The following is a 14,506-nucleotide window of genomic DNA, read 5'->3' on the forward strand; positions in this document are numbered from 1 at the left end:
AAAAAAAAAAAAAAAAAAAAAAAAAATCTGGGCTAAATGATCCTGAATGTCTAGGCTAACCCCAAAATGAAGAGATTTTCAAACATGTGTACCTTTATTGCAGTTCATCTCATTTATTTCAGATTTTGTCTTTCAGTTGCAAAATTAGTTTTTTGAGATTGCTTATTACTTACCTCTATGCAGAGAGCCTGTATAAACATGTTTTGGCCCTTGCTATTATGAAACAGACTTGAAAACCAAGTTCTTTTGCTCTTAGGAAGATAGAACAGGTGATTTACGCAAGATATTCCTGTACCTTAATTGTCTCTGAAACATAGAGTCTACTCCTTAATCTGTCTTTGAAGTGTTATATATCTGTAAAACAATACAGTGGTCATAAATAATAATAGTTATAATTGAGTACATATCGTGCCAGACACTGTGCTGAGAATGTTTCATACGTTGTTTCATTCAGGGCTGGGACTACGGTGAGGTGACGGATGCACTAAACTTGGGCATAAAATTTAAGAAGGAGCCAAAAAACTCAGTAATCAAGATAGATATTTAATGTAACATTTTAGAAATATAAAACTGATGTAAAATAGTAGTGAACAAAACATTAAAATCTTAAGTATTACTGATTTTCCTTTTGTCCCAGGCTGCAATATGACTTGGTGTGGCTCTGTTACTGATTCTGAATGTAAAATTTTGGTATTTTATTAATCATTAATTTTTTTTGCATTAAATTTAATTTTTTAAGCCAGGTGTGGTGGCGCATGCCTGTAGTCTCAGCTACTTGGGAGGCTGAGGCACAAGAATCACTTGAACCCGGGGAGTGGAGGTTGCAGTGAGCCAAGATTGTGCCACTGCATTCCAGTCTGGGCGACAGAGTGAGACTGTCTCAAAAAAATAAAAAGAAAATTTAATTTAAAAAATACTCCATTAAAGTATTATTTGTCTTAATTACTGAGTTTTTTTGATGCTCTGTTAAATTCTGAGTCCAAGACAAGTGTCTCACTTGCTTCATTTTAGTCCCAGGTCCTGACCTCATTTAATGCTTTCAACAACTTAGAGGTATTGGCCATATTACTCAAATTGGTGTCCATGGGCCGGTAGTATCAGCCTCACTGGAAGTTTATTAGAAGCTTAGATGAGCTAAGTAACTTTCCATGGTGTTACATGTTTTGTAAAGTGGTGGAACAAGAATTTCTTTCTTTTTTTTTTTTTGTTTTTTGAGATGAAGTTTTGCTCTTGTTGCCCAGACTGGAGTGCAATGGCGCGATCTTGGCTCACTGCAACCTCCGCCTCCTGGGTTCAAGCGATTCTCCTTCCTCAACCTCCCGAGTAGCTGGGATTCCAGGTGCCCACCACCACACCCACCACACCCAGCTAATTTTTGTTATTTTTAGTAGAGGCAGGGTTTCGTCATGTTGGCCAGGCTGGTCTTGAACTCCTGACCTCAGGTGATCCACCTACCTCGGCCTCCCAAAGTGCTGGGACTACAGGCATGAGCCACCGCGCCTGGCCCAAGAATTTCTTTTGATCTTAGACCTTTACTCCTAACTAGCTTGTATCATTTTACTTTTCTGAGTGTTAGTTTTTAGTACTTAAAAGTGTGAGTAGCAATTCTGGCTGTTCCTCCTTCTCATGGATTTGTGGGGAAAACGAGATATATAAAAAACCAAATCAGAGAACAAGAAGATACCCAGAGAGATCTTCAAGCTGCATAGTTTTCCTGTCACTGGTTTCTGAAGGCTGCTCTGGAATTGAATAGCTGCCCCCCGCTGTGGGGGCTGTTTTCAGTGGGCTCCACCCTCCTGGGCAGGCAGCCTAAGCCTTTCTTCATAGCATACCCCAGAAAAATCTTCCCTTCCAAGTGAAATGATGCTATTTTCTGCAACTGTTCATGATATATATGGTTTCCAGATCTTTATCGTGTACTATATTATTCTCTTTTGGCCAAAACCTAGTATGTCATTTTTTTTTTGTTAACCTAATATTTGCTGAGTGCCTACTACCTTCTGGGCCCTCTGTTAGGCTCTCTGTTTAACATGTTATTCCTCAACCTGAATACAGTTGTCTGGATTTGCTACTCATTTTTAGTTTTTTTTCCTGATTATATCTGTAGCTTGTTTGTAGACTCTTTGAGGACAGGGGCTCTTTTTAAAAAAATATATGACTATATATCCCTTCTGGACTAGACAGCAACCCTAAAAAACAGTTAAAAGTCAGTAAATGCTTATTGATGGATTCTGCATAGACTTTACTCTTTCCCATAATGTGGTTTTAGGCCGTACCTATTTACCCATGACTTACTGTCCTAAATCTAAGGTTTTAAAACTCTTTTAAAAAATGTCTTCAGTGGTGACAGCAATGAGCCATTCACTAATTTGGTACCTGAGTGATTATAATGCAAAACCATGATTAAGTATCTCCCAGCCTTTTTGTTTTCCTGGAATGAGTTGTTTTCCTGATGAAGCTTAACGCTTGTGGTCATGCCATATCCTTTGGTTGTTTTTCAGCTCTTAGAAAGACGTTTGAGGAGAAGGAGGAAGCTCCATATTTTTTTAACCTTGTTTCTTTTTGTGTCTTTGATGTCAGATGGGCTCCTTTAAGCCAGGAGGCCGAGTGATCCTGGCCACAGAGAATGATTACTGTAAGCTCTGTGATGCCTCCTTCAGTTCCCCGGCTGTGGCTCAGGCTCACTATCAAGGGAAGAATCATGCCAAGAGGCTGCGGCTGGCGGAAGCTCAGAGTAACTCATTCTTGTAGGTATTGCCATTTTCTCTGAGGCCAAAGTGTTATGTGAGATTGACTGTCTTTAAAGAAAAAGAGTAGAAAGGGATTCTTGTTTAGAAGACTCACTCTTTTTTAAACTTCTTTTCTCCAGGGAATCCTCAGAGCTGGGTCAACGGCGGGCCAGGAAAGAAGGGAATGAGTTTAAGATGATGCCTAACAGGAGAAATATGTATACAGTACAGAATAATTCAGGTATCTTGTCTGTTTCCACATACCTTGGCAACATTCTGTACATAGTCTCCTTTGTTTTTGTTTCTTTTAATGATAATAGATAGCCCTGAGAATTTGGAGTTAGTCTGTGTTTTATTGAATTAGTCTAGGCTGGTGTGTATTTCAGGTCTCGTTTATTTACTTTATTCTTGTAAATACTAAATATATTATTTATTTTGGTTTTACACCATAGTCTATGTTTTAGGATCTCTTAACATTGTCCCTTTATGTTTGTTTATATTTGCCAGCTGAGAAATATAAAAGGCATGATAAAAATGGGCTACTTGGTTTAAAGTTGTACCATGTTAAAAAAAAAAAAAAAGATTCTAAAGCAGTGGTTTTTAACCAGGCTAGTGAAACAGAATTACCCGAGGAGTCTTTACAAAATGCCTGAACCATGACTTAGAGATTTTCAACGAGTAAATTTGGAGTGGGACCCAGACATATGCGTGTTTTGAAAATGCTTACTTGATGCTTCTGATATACACATTTAGTTCACAAACACTGATTTGTAGGAATAAATTCTGCATTTTCTGATTGTCTTCAGTAGGGAGAGTGGGCAGTAGGGAGAGTGGGCTGCCTCACCCTCCCCTCTACTTCAGCCTCTGATTCATGCACATGCCCGCAGAGGTCATTTACTTGAACAGTGAAAGAAAGAGAAAACAGAGCTAACTGAAAAACCAGAGAGGCCTACTATAAAAAGGACATATAGCAAACACAATTCAGGTCAGGCGCCAGTGGCTCATACCTGTAATCGCAGCACTTTGGGAGGCTGAGGTAGGTGGATCACCTGAGGTCAGGAGTTCGAGATCAGCCTGGCCAACATGGTGAAACCCTGTGTCTACTGGAAGTACAAAAGTAGCTGGGCATGGTGGCATGCGCCTGCAATCTCAGTTATTTGGGAGGCTGAGGCAGGAGAATCGCTTGAACCTGGGAGGTGGAGGCTACAGTGAACTGAGATTGTACCACTGCACTCAGTCTGGGTGACAGAGCAAGATTCTGTCTCAAAAAAAAAAAAAAAAAGAAAAGAAAAAAAGAAAAGCACAATTTATTATGATTAATAAAAGTCTAAACATGTATTAGTAATTGTAATAAAAGTAAAATTGCCAAAGTCCAAAAAATGTTAAATTGGATGAAAGAAATCCATCTGAAATAAAAGAAGCTGGGATAGCTGTATTAATATCAGAAAAATAAATTTTAGGATAGATTATGTTCTCTGACAATGCAATGAATACAATGAAATGAGATGTCAACAACAAAAATAGAAAAGCAAACACAATTTACATTTGTTTGGGAATTTAAAAACACTTCTAAATAACTCATGGTTCAAAGAAACAGTTATACTGGAAATTAAAAATTCTTACAATGAAACAGTAATGAAAATATATTAACACTTGTAGGATGCAGTGAAAGCAGTATTTTGAGAAAAGCATTACATAGATATTATTATAGTGGAAGTGAAAAGCAGAAAGTTAATGAACTCTAAGGGTCCAGCGTATGAGGTCAGTAATGTAGAAAGAGGAAAATGAAATGATCAATAATGTCACCAATGCTTTTGCAGATTTCATTCTAGTCTCGTCATATATATGACTTCTTTAAAATAGAAATGGGATCCTAGTTTGGGATATTCATAGTTTACTTAATAGCATAAGAGTTTTCTATAGCATTATTATATTTAGCAACTGCATAGTTTTCCATTGCATTCATTACCATATTTTCTTTAATCCTATTTTTGAATTTCTCCTTCCCCCTAAATTTTTGCTTGTATAATCATTGCTGAGGTAAACATATTGCTATTAAATCTCAGTGTGAAAATTCTTAATATTTTCTTAGGATAATTCTTACAAGTAGAATTTTTGGATTAAAGGGGTAGCATAAGCATAAGACTTCTGATATAATGCTTGGAAATTAAAGTATTTTAAAAAGTGTATTCACTTTTTTAGAGACACAGCCATTTGGAATTTGGGTTTGACTCTATAGCAATTTTTCTGACAATAGTTGGAGGAATCATTTTATCTTTTTAGATCAAACCTGTGTAAGATTGTAATTTTAAAAATCCATTAACTTCACATTCACTGAAGGCTAAGATTCTGTGAATTTTGTAATTTGAACTTAGAATTACAAATTATAGTGATAATTGGTCAGGTTGTCATTCACTTAATGAATATTTTGAATATATTATTTTCATCTCTTGCTTTAGCAGGTCCTTACTTCAATCCCCGCTCTCGGCAGAGAATTCCACGTGATCTGGCCATGTGTGTTACTCCAAGTGGCCAGTTTTACTGTTCAATGTGTAATGTTGGGGCTGGCGAAGAGATGGAATTCCGGCAGCATTTAGAGAGCAAGCAACATAAGAGCAAGGTGTCGGAACAGCGGTACAGGAATGAGATGGAAAATCTGGGATATGTATAGTGATTATCACATTAAGATAGAGCAGCTCGTCCTGCCTGTTGTTTGCCTTTTGTCAACTTGCCCTGCTTTGTGGTCCTTTTGATATGAGTACATTCCTCTGCTTAATGTTAATACATGTAACCCACGGTGGTACCATGAGATGTCAAAACCTGGGGGTCCGGGGGCGGGGTGGGGGGAGGCGGGTGTGGAGAACGTGCTTCTCTTAGGTCATAACGCTTTTGCAGGGTCAGTTGTGTTGAGCTGCTCATAGCATGTGACCTACCTACCCCATCAGAAATAACTTGGCCAAGTTCTGATCAACTGGTAGCCTGACTGCTTAGAATTTGACTATTTAAAAGTTTCATTTTCTTTTGCAATTTTAGTTTTGTGTACTGTTAAAGAATTGTATTGAATTCTTTTTAGATCACAGTAAAAATAGGTTGGCAGAGATTTCCATTTCCCAGGGCTTAACCAGAACGACCACCTCAATGCATTGTCAGTAGAATACATTATTAGACACTGTTAAGGTCTTTCCTGGGACATTTTTTTTCTGCCATTTTCTTTTGCAATTGTAGTTTTATATACTGTTAAAGAATTGTATTGAATTCTTTTTAGATCAAAGTAAAAATAGGTCAGCAGAGATTTCAGTTTCCCAGGGCTTAACCAGAACCGCCACCTCAATGCATTGTTAGTAGGATACATTATTATAAACTGTTAGGGTCTTTCCCAGGACATTTTTTTTCCGTATCATGTCTCCCTCCCCATCATTGAAATGCAAGTTTTGTTGAATTCAAATACTCCCACTGAGCTTGTATACGTCCGAACAGCTACACTTGATTTCCAGTTGTGGATTTCATACATGTAATTGCTGCCTTCTTCCCTCCTCTTTTTTCCCCCCTCATTGAATCAGCTTGTCTAACAAGCTCATTTTCATGCCCCAGCTGTGCTGTGGGTTTTCCAAACCTCGTATTTGAATATTCAATGAGTTTAAGATGGATATGATTTAAAAAAATACATTTTCCAGCGGATTTTAGGAGACAAGGTATGTTTGATTTTTCGATTTTAGAGTTACTTCTTCATTGATAGTAACATGCGCTTATATCATGATCTAAACCATAAGTTCAGATTGCTCGACATTTTGTTTTGCCAGACTTTCTTTTTTGGTAATCTGATTCTTACGCTTTACTTACATTTTCCTTTGTCTTGTCAGTCTGTTGGCCGTCCTGAAAAATATCACCACCTGCTGTTTCATATACAGAGAGGAATTTTTTAAAAAGCAAATAAAGTTTCACTGTCTTCGTTTCCAGTAGAAATATATACGAACTATGGTTTTATTCTTTGTAATTCAGCTTTCTTGAAGATACTAACAAGTATATGAGAGATCACTTTGACATCTGATAATTATATCAGTATTATTATTTTCATTTTTTTTCATTTTAAAAAAGAAGCCTTATTAACCCAGGGGGGGGGGGGTGCAGGGAGCCAAGATCGTGCCACTGCACTCTAGCCCGGGCGACAGAGCAAAAACCCCCCTAAAAAAAAAAAAAAAAAAAAGCTGTAATGTGTATCTAGATTAACTAATGGAGTGCTCTGTGAATATTCATTAACTACATTTTATCTATTTACTGTATTTTATATGGGTAAGACTAGTGGTCACCCATATTTCTTTTGAAAGGCCTCTTGATCAGGAAGTTTATATTTTAAGCAATATATTTGCACAATGGTCAGTTCACATACGATTGCTTGTTTTACTAATTAGAGATACAACTTCTATTTTTTCTCGAGAATTCTGTAGGCAAATAGATGGGGGAAGGCAAATTACAATCATTCTTTTTCTGTAATACTTTGGGACAATTTTTAAACAAATCAGACCCATGCTTAAAAATGAGTTTTGTGTGATCAACCCTTGTATAGTATCTAGTTACTGTCTTCTGTTGAAGTGGTGGTTCTTTGAGAAGTAGAATTATTTTGTAACATTTTTTCTCCCAGAAACAGAAGAATCAAATACTATTCTGTTAGGATTCTATCTAGACCTGTGACTCTTAGTATAATAACCCTTTTATTTATTTTTATTTTTTTGCAATAATGTGTGAAGTAGAGTTGCTTAGTTTTGAGCAATTTAGGGCTTTTCTTATTGGCCAGTAGGGTTATTCATTTTGCTGCTAAGTATAATTTTTTGGTTAATTTTAACATTATAGTGCTGGCCACTTGGTTCTATGATTACCTAAAAATCTAGTTTTTTTTCTCTGTAGGTAGATTGTATATGCACACCCACCCACCCACACACATGCACATGTATGTTGCCATAGAGAGGTATTTCAACCCTTATTTCAAATAACAGTAGAAGATACGAACATGAATTTATATTTTGTAAAAATAGTATTCATCCACTTTGTTTTCCATTGGAAATAGTTTTAAAAGAAGGGTTCCCCTTGCTCTCTCCACTTAACAACTTCATTATATACATAGAAAAAACAGCGGACTTAAGGGCTTGATGTTTTTTCAGGCCTTTTGTATTCAGGTTTCCAGTTTCCCAGTGCCCTTAATGGATGTTATGAATGCATAAGCGCATTTTCTTTTAAAGAAAGAAGTTAGATTTATAGTGTTACTTCTTACTTGCTATATTTCTTTGCACTAAAAAAGAACTATGTATTTGTTTTATATGACACTTTAGTACCGAATTGCCTACAATAACTCAATTTGCTTCTTAATTTCCAAACTCTGGGAAGTTGATAAATAACTTCCATGATCACTTGTAAAAGTTACATGCACATCTGAAAAAAAATCACAAATCTCTATGACAGTAGCTTGTGTTTTGAGCTTGTTACCTTGCAGTATTCTTCTCTGTTCCATAGATGAAAACAAAGGGTGACAGAGATTATCAGAGAGGAAATGCCTAAATAGATACATCTCTGCATGGTACAATTTCTCATATTCATGTATTCCATAGACAGTGTTTTTTCTCTGTCTAAGCAGACTGTTGTTTCTTCTGAGTCAGTGATATGTGATCTTTGTTGGTTTCATTTTGTGAAGCTCAGTCTGGCTCTGTAACATACTTTAGGATTTGCACCTTGTGCTCCCCAGGAATTATGTTAGTGTCTTTATCTATGCTGTCTTCAAGGATGGACAGAGGCCTAAACAACAACAACAAAAAATCAGAAAAAAGAAAACAACCAAAAAACTTAGATTTCAGTAATCATCCGTAGGAACGCATACCATCAGTCTCTTTTCTCTGTGAATAATATCTTGTGTAAGTTGTCATAAAAAATCAATGTTAGAAGATGACAATTAGAATTCTTCTTAGGTATTGAGGGTAAGAAGTTGTAAAGAAAGAGAATTCGTGTTTCAATTAAAAGATTGGATTGCATATACCTTTGAAGTGGTTTTGTAAAAAAAAGTTCAGTTACCAAACTGAGTGTGCCCTGTAATCCTTTTGAGTACACTGAAGATACTTTGAAAATACTTTGTTGGTCTTGACTTTGTACATCATGTCCTGCAACTTGTAAATATGTGCATGTTGTTTATGTTTGTCTGCCTGTCTCTTATTGTACTAAATTCTGCAAGGTGAATAATTCTTTATACCATTTATTTGGAAAATGTTCCTCCTCCAACTCTTCCTCACTATTCACCTTTTAATTAGTTGGTAAACTTAGAAAACCAATTAGGATTTTTGAAGCTCTGAGTTTAAAAGAAGAATCGTGGCTACTTGACATTATCCTTACGTCCCCTTGACTTAAAAAGCTAACAAGAAGCATGAGATCTTCCGCCTCCTTTTAGAAAGCTTTTCTACAGAACTATATGCTTGATTATAGCTACCTATTGACAGTTAGGACAGGAGAAAGGGAGATATGTATGTCTGGTTACATCTTCCTTCACTCTTAAATTGGCTGGGACAGCAAGCAACAACAGTTTGAGGTTCAGTGACCTACGTAAAATGAGTCTCGTTGGTGTCAGGGGACGCATGTAACTGTGTGACATGGTATTTTCTACAGAGAGGACTAGGAAGGGTGGTTTTGGAACCTAACCTACTTTATGTCCTCATTGTCAGAACTTAGGTTGGAAATGCTCTCTAAAGAAATTGGTGAGGAATATTCTAGGACAATAGAGCTGCTTTAGAAAGAAATTGAGACATGTTTTGTCAGGACAGATAAAAGTTTAATGCAGGTTTTTGAACAGATGTTTTAAAAAAATCCAACCTTACCAACTATTTTTTTTCTTCTAGCCAAATCATTGTACAGGAGTTTCATATATGATAAAAAGTGTTTTGTTGTTGTTTTTGCTTTCTTGGCAGGGGAGAACCCCTACCATTTTGAGCTGTTACTGTCACTCTAGCTGAATGGACAAATAGCTGTGTAAATAGCTTCTCATAAACCATTTCTACTGATAGCTGTTTGACTTTTTCTTCCCATTACGAATGGGAGGAACATTTGTAAACTTCCTTTTCTGGGTAGCTACCAAAAAACGTACTGGCTAATGGTCCCATGTGACCTTGTCTCCGTTAAGCCCAGAATCTGAGTGCCTTTAGCAAGTATTAGCATTTCACCGAGAGAAGAGGTGACAGAATTATTGCTGTTAATCACTATTCATAAATAGGAGCTTGGAATAACAAAGGTCTGTGTGAATTCTGTTCTATATCTTTTTTTTTCCCTTTCTTAATGCAATCTCAATTTGATATCAAGTAAAACTATTGTCATTATTATCAGAAACCATGCATTCTGAAAATGAATCCAGTTGTCCCAAGCTGGCAGCAGACATAGATCATTTTTCACCTTGATCTGTGTTGCATTTGTACTCGGTGAATGGCAGTGTGGTCGATTGGAAGAACTTGACACTGATGTTTGGAAAAATTCTTTATTCTAGTGGTCATTTTCAAACTTGTCTTTTCTGTAGAGAGGGGAAAATTATGTATTTGCAACTAAAGCATATGAAGAGACTGGCACAATAATTATTAGTTGTGTTAGTTCATTTCTGTATTAAATGAAGTATCTTCACAAATCAGGTTTGAGGCCATTAAAAGCAAAAATTTCCCTAGTTTAATTAATTTAAAATTCTACATTGCCTGAATACTTAGAATCTGTGAAACACATTGCTAGACTAATTTTATTACAGAAATGTTAACATGTTCCTCAACATTTTCTCAAGAAAATTTTCCGACATATATCAAAGTTGAAAAAACTTTGCAGTATAACCACTGCTAGTTTCTGCCATTAACATTTGACTATACTTGTATTGCCACCTATCTGTTCATATCTCCATCCCTCTTTTCATCCATTGATCTATCAGGTTTTTTTTTTTTTTTTTTTTTTTTAAAAGAACATTCCAAAGTAAATTTTAGGCAATACACTGCCCTAAATTCTTAGCATGGGTGTCATTAATTAAGGTTTAATATTCATTTAAATATCTTTTTTGAAAGTGATGTATGAAGTTGATAACCTGAGCCAATTAATACACTTTTTTTTTTCCTCCTGTGGACTTCTGTCTTCCAGTTTCTCTTCTTGTGTGTGCTTAGGGTGAGGGAGGACAATTCTCAAATACAAGTTTATTTTAGAATTGGTCATTTTTAAATGCTTGTCATAAATTTTAAAGTTTCAATATAATTTTTCTTTTCCCTACTTCTGATGATGTATTTTTGCCAAACTATGCAGCTTCTTCAAAAAACTGTAAATTACTGATTGGGGTTTATGAAATCAGCGAATACCTCATTTCAATCTGTTGCTGCCTTTCTCCCTCTTGTCACTTCTCCTTTCACTACTTTGAGCTGCTCTACCAGAAGGTAGAGGGGAGTAAGGGTCAAACTCCTATATAATTAACTGTTTTAAACAACTCTAGGAGAACAGATTTAGTAGCTTAGTAAGTTTAAACTATTAATTTTTCTAAAGAATTTGATTTGAATTCTGTGAGAATTGTAATTATCCACGCTTCCTCCAACTATAATTAGCAGAATTAAAAATGATTGTACTGTACAATGAGTTGTTGAAATTGTAAGCCTTAGTAACCATCTTTAGCTTTACTAATAGTCATGTTTAGAAATTTTTTTTTTTTACATATGCCTTTATTTTTATGCCCCCATTTTGTGAATAAATCTAAAGAATTTAAGTGACTTTCTTCAGGTCATGAAGATTCAGTGGGTAGAATTGAATCAGAATTGAAATGTTCCAGATTCATATTATTGTGTGTGTTTGATAAAATTCATGGCTTCCAAAGTAATTGAACACTTCCTTTGGGCTCTTGGAGGGAAAATACATATTTTTACTAATTACACTTTTATTTTTGGACATTTGGCAGTTGTTTGAACTTAAAGATAGTCTGATGGCTATAGTTCCAAATTAAGCCTGATGCAGTTGCTAAAAATCTTGCTGCACTGTTGAATACTAATAATGCAGCATTTATCAGATGTTTTTGCATTTTGATGACCTTCATGATTCATTTATAAGTCTTTGTAAGTGCTTAAGCGACCCCCTCACTAGTGAAAATAATAAATGTTCTATATCATTTATTATTATTTGTGTATTCTTTACATGATATATTTTTTTAAGGAAAAGTAACTCCACATGTCAGAATGAGTGATATTATCCTAGGGCAGAGCGCATATAGAGCAGTTTATTTCTACTCTGCAAATATGGCATGTACAGCAACAAAACTCTTTTGGAGTGGCTGGTCATTGTTTTGCCCTCTTTTGGTACCTGAGTACCTTTCTGGGGTTTTGTAAATCATGTGTCATTTGTAAGAATTTCACGTTAACTCTGTGTTACTTGGTGTTCACCTGTGGTATCCTTGACTGACCATAATGATTTAGTTTGGGTATGATGTGTCTGCTTTGAAATGCCTTACTGGAGTATGTCAGATCCTGCTTTAAAGCATTCCATTAATCTGCTGGGACAATAAGTTGCCTCTCCTTGGATATGTGCTCTAGATTCAGAAGCAAAACTGATTTTGCCTCCTCCATTAAGGTTGCATTTTAATGCACTTATTGTTTTAAATTAGAGAATAAAATGTAAAACCAAGGGAGACTTTAGAACCCTTCATTTAATGGCATGGCAAACTTTTAAAACTGCTTTTGCTATTTCACTAGAACTATCTTTGGTAAAGGATATAGCTAAAAAATGTCAGCCCAAACTGTGTGTAATTAGGATTGTTGATTAAAATTTTCTCTAAATGTCATCCAGGGGCTTAAGATCTGTGTGTGCTGCTGGGTCAGAGTGCCAATCACTGCTTTGGAAATCTGTGTTCTGGGGCTGCAGAATGACACCTGTGTCATGGGATTAAAACCAATCAACTGTGAATTGTGAAATTGAAATTGCTCTTTCGGTTTTATTTTCTTTAGCACATTGAGTATAGAAATCTGAAACTTATTTAAAATTTATACTGCTTTTGTTGATGGCTCATTTTGGCTGTGTATCCTGACTTATGTACTGATTTCTGATAAAGGCTTGACATTATTATAACAGGCATTTTGTGTTCCAATTTAATAAAATGGTTTCTGAGTCTTGTCTGAAAATTGTTTGGTTATGAGTTGAAGATCAAGGGAAGAAGGTAAATTGTCGACACTGAGACGCTATTTTGATGCCGATTCTCGATGACTGTGGGTTCCCCATTCATCAGTCTGGACACAATCTGCCGTGCTCTTCTGGAAATCATGCAAAGTACAGTAAGCTTTTAGGTTGGCAGTAGAATCAACCTAGCTGCTCACACTGCCTGTTCTCGCCATCCCTGGAGTTAGCCTGGAACTGGAGTGAGTTCTTAATTTTATTGATAGATTTTAATATTTATTTTCCCTTCAAATTTTAAGAAAGTTGGCCTTAGTACCATAAACACTGCTGGAAATAAACACGTTATTAAAAAGCATATACCCATTAGTGTTTTGGGTGTTTCACATATAAAATACTCTTACAAATATAATCAATTTATATATGCAACATAATTGAGATATGGTCCTTTACATAGCCTGGTTTTCTGTATACAGTGTACTTTTGAATTTAAATGCTCATTCAAAAAAGTAGATTATAGGCTGTAAGATGCTGTTATGCTCTGATTCATCAGGATGCAAGACACATACCCTTACTGTTGTGGGAAAAATTCTTGGGTCTGCACACAAAAAAAATGTTTCTGAATGAAGTGAATAGATCACATTGAATTCGTGTGTTGTAAAGTACTCAAGGCATCAGCTCATTTTATTAAATCATCTCCAGGAGATTCTTAGCTTAAAAAAAGCCACGATAATATGCACCAAAAAAGTCTTAAATGATTTCAGATTTTTTACAGGCATTTCTGAGGCTCATTCATTGGCTGAAAATCTATTCAAGATCAAATGCTGGGTGTTATCCTTTATAATTTCTTAAAAGGCTAGTGATAAAGTTTCCCAGTCTATGATAAATTGATAGAAGATTATAGAGATCAGAAATAGATCTTTTTGTGATGAGTTTTAAGATTTTTATCATCTGAGTTGAGGCTTAAACCACCAAGTTTTATTCTTAATTGTGGGATCTTCATAACTTGAAAATTAAGAATTACAAAAAGATGAAGACAGCTATTGTGTAATGTGAATATTATTTTAAAGGGATCTGATTATGAGTTCTTACCAAAAAAATCCCCTAAAAATACATTTCATTGTTTTTATCTTCAAGTCTGTGTGTATGTGTGTATATATGTTTAGGGGGCATGTATACTAGGAGGGAGTTAATGGAAATATGTTTTAAGATGATCAAATGCTAGTAATGAAGTGTGTCCAAAGGAACAGACGTAAATTTGCCACTGGAAGAAATACACTCCACCACAGGCAATCTATGACTTACGCTTGGCATTTTGGATAAATCTTTAAAGTATGTAATTAGAACTTCAAATGTGTTTTGGCTGGAAGTTGTCTCTCTAGACAGGAACAAGATGTCTTTCATATTAGCTTCAATTTTTCATCTTTGCTGATGCCAGAGGCACCTCTCTAACCCTGTTTTCTAGAAATTCTTACTAGGTTACGGACTTTGACCAACGGTATCTAGTGCCACCTTGTGGACTCTCTAGATTTTACAATTAGCAGTTTGAGGTTGGTGAACTAACTTTAAAGGAGGATGTTTGGTTGAAAACCACCTTGTGAGGATATGAGTTTTTATCTGTAAATAAAACAAAGAAGTCA

At 35.7% G+C, this 14,506-nt stretch overlaps 1 protein-coding gene across 2 annotated transcripts in view; it reads left to right on the forward strand.

The window, feature by feature from the left end:
* ZMAT3 (zinc finger matrin-type 3) overlaps positions 1–12,877 on the forward strand; it is a 54,907-nt gene extending 42,030 nt beyond the window's left edge. The window contains exons 4-6 of one of the 2 annotated variants that reach the window (XM_023184811.2): positions 2,581–2,747; positions 2,870–2,970; positions 5,189–12,877. In XM_023184811.2, coding sequence (XP_023040579.1) covers positions 2,581–2,747; positions 2,870–2,970; positions 5,189–5,400 — 480 coding nt within the window. In that variant the 3' untranslated portion in view covers positions 5,401–12,877. The remainder of the gene's footprint in view (positions 1–2,580; positions 2,748–2,869; positions 2,971–5,188) is intronic. The other variant, XM_023184812.2, reaches the window with a different exon arrangement.
* The last annotated feature ends 1,629 nt before the right edge of the window (positions 12,878–14,506 follow it).

This window comes from Piliocolobus tephrosceles, chromosome 2 (genome assembly GCF_002776525.5).
Source record: "Piliocolobus tephrosceles isolate RC106 chromosome 2, ASM277652v3, whole genome shotgun sequence".
In the NCBI taxonomy this organism is placed as follows: Eukaryota; Metazoa; Chordata; class Mammalia; order Primates; family Cercopithecidae; genus Piliocolobus; species Piliocolobus tephrosceles.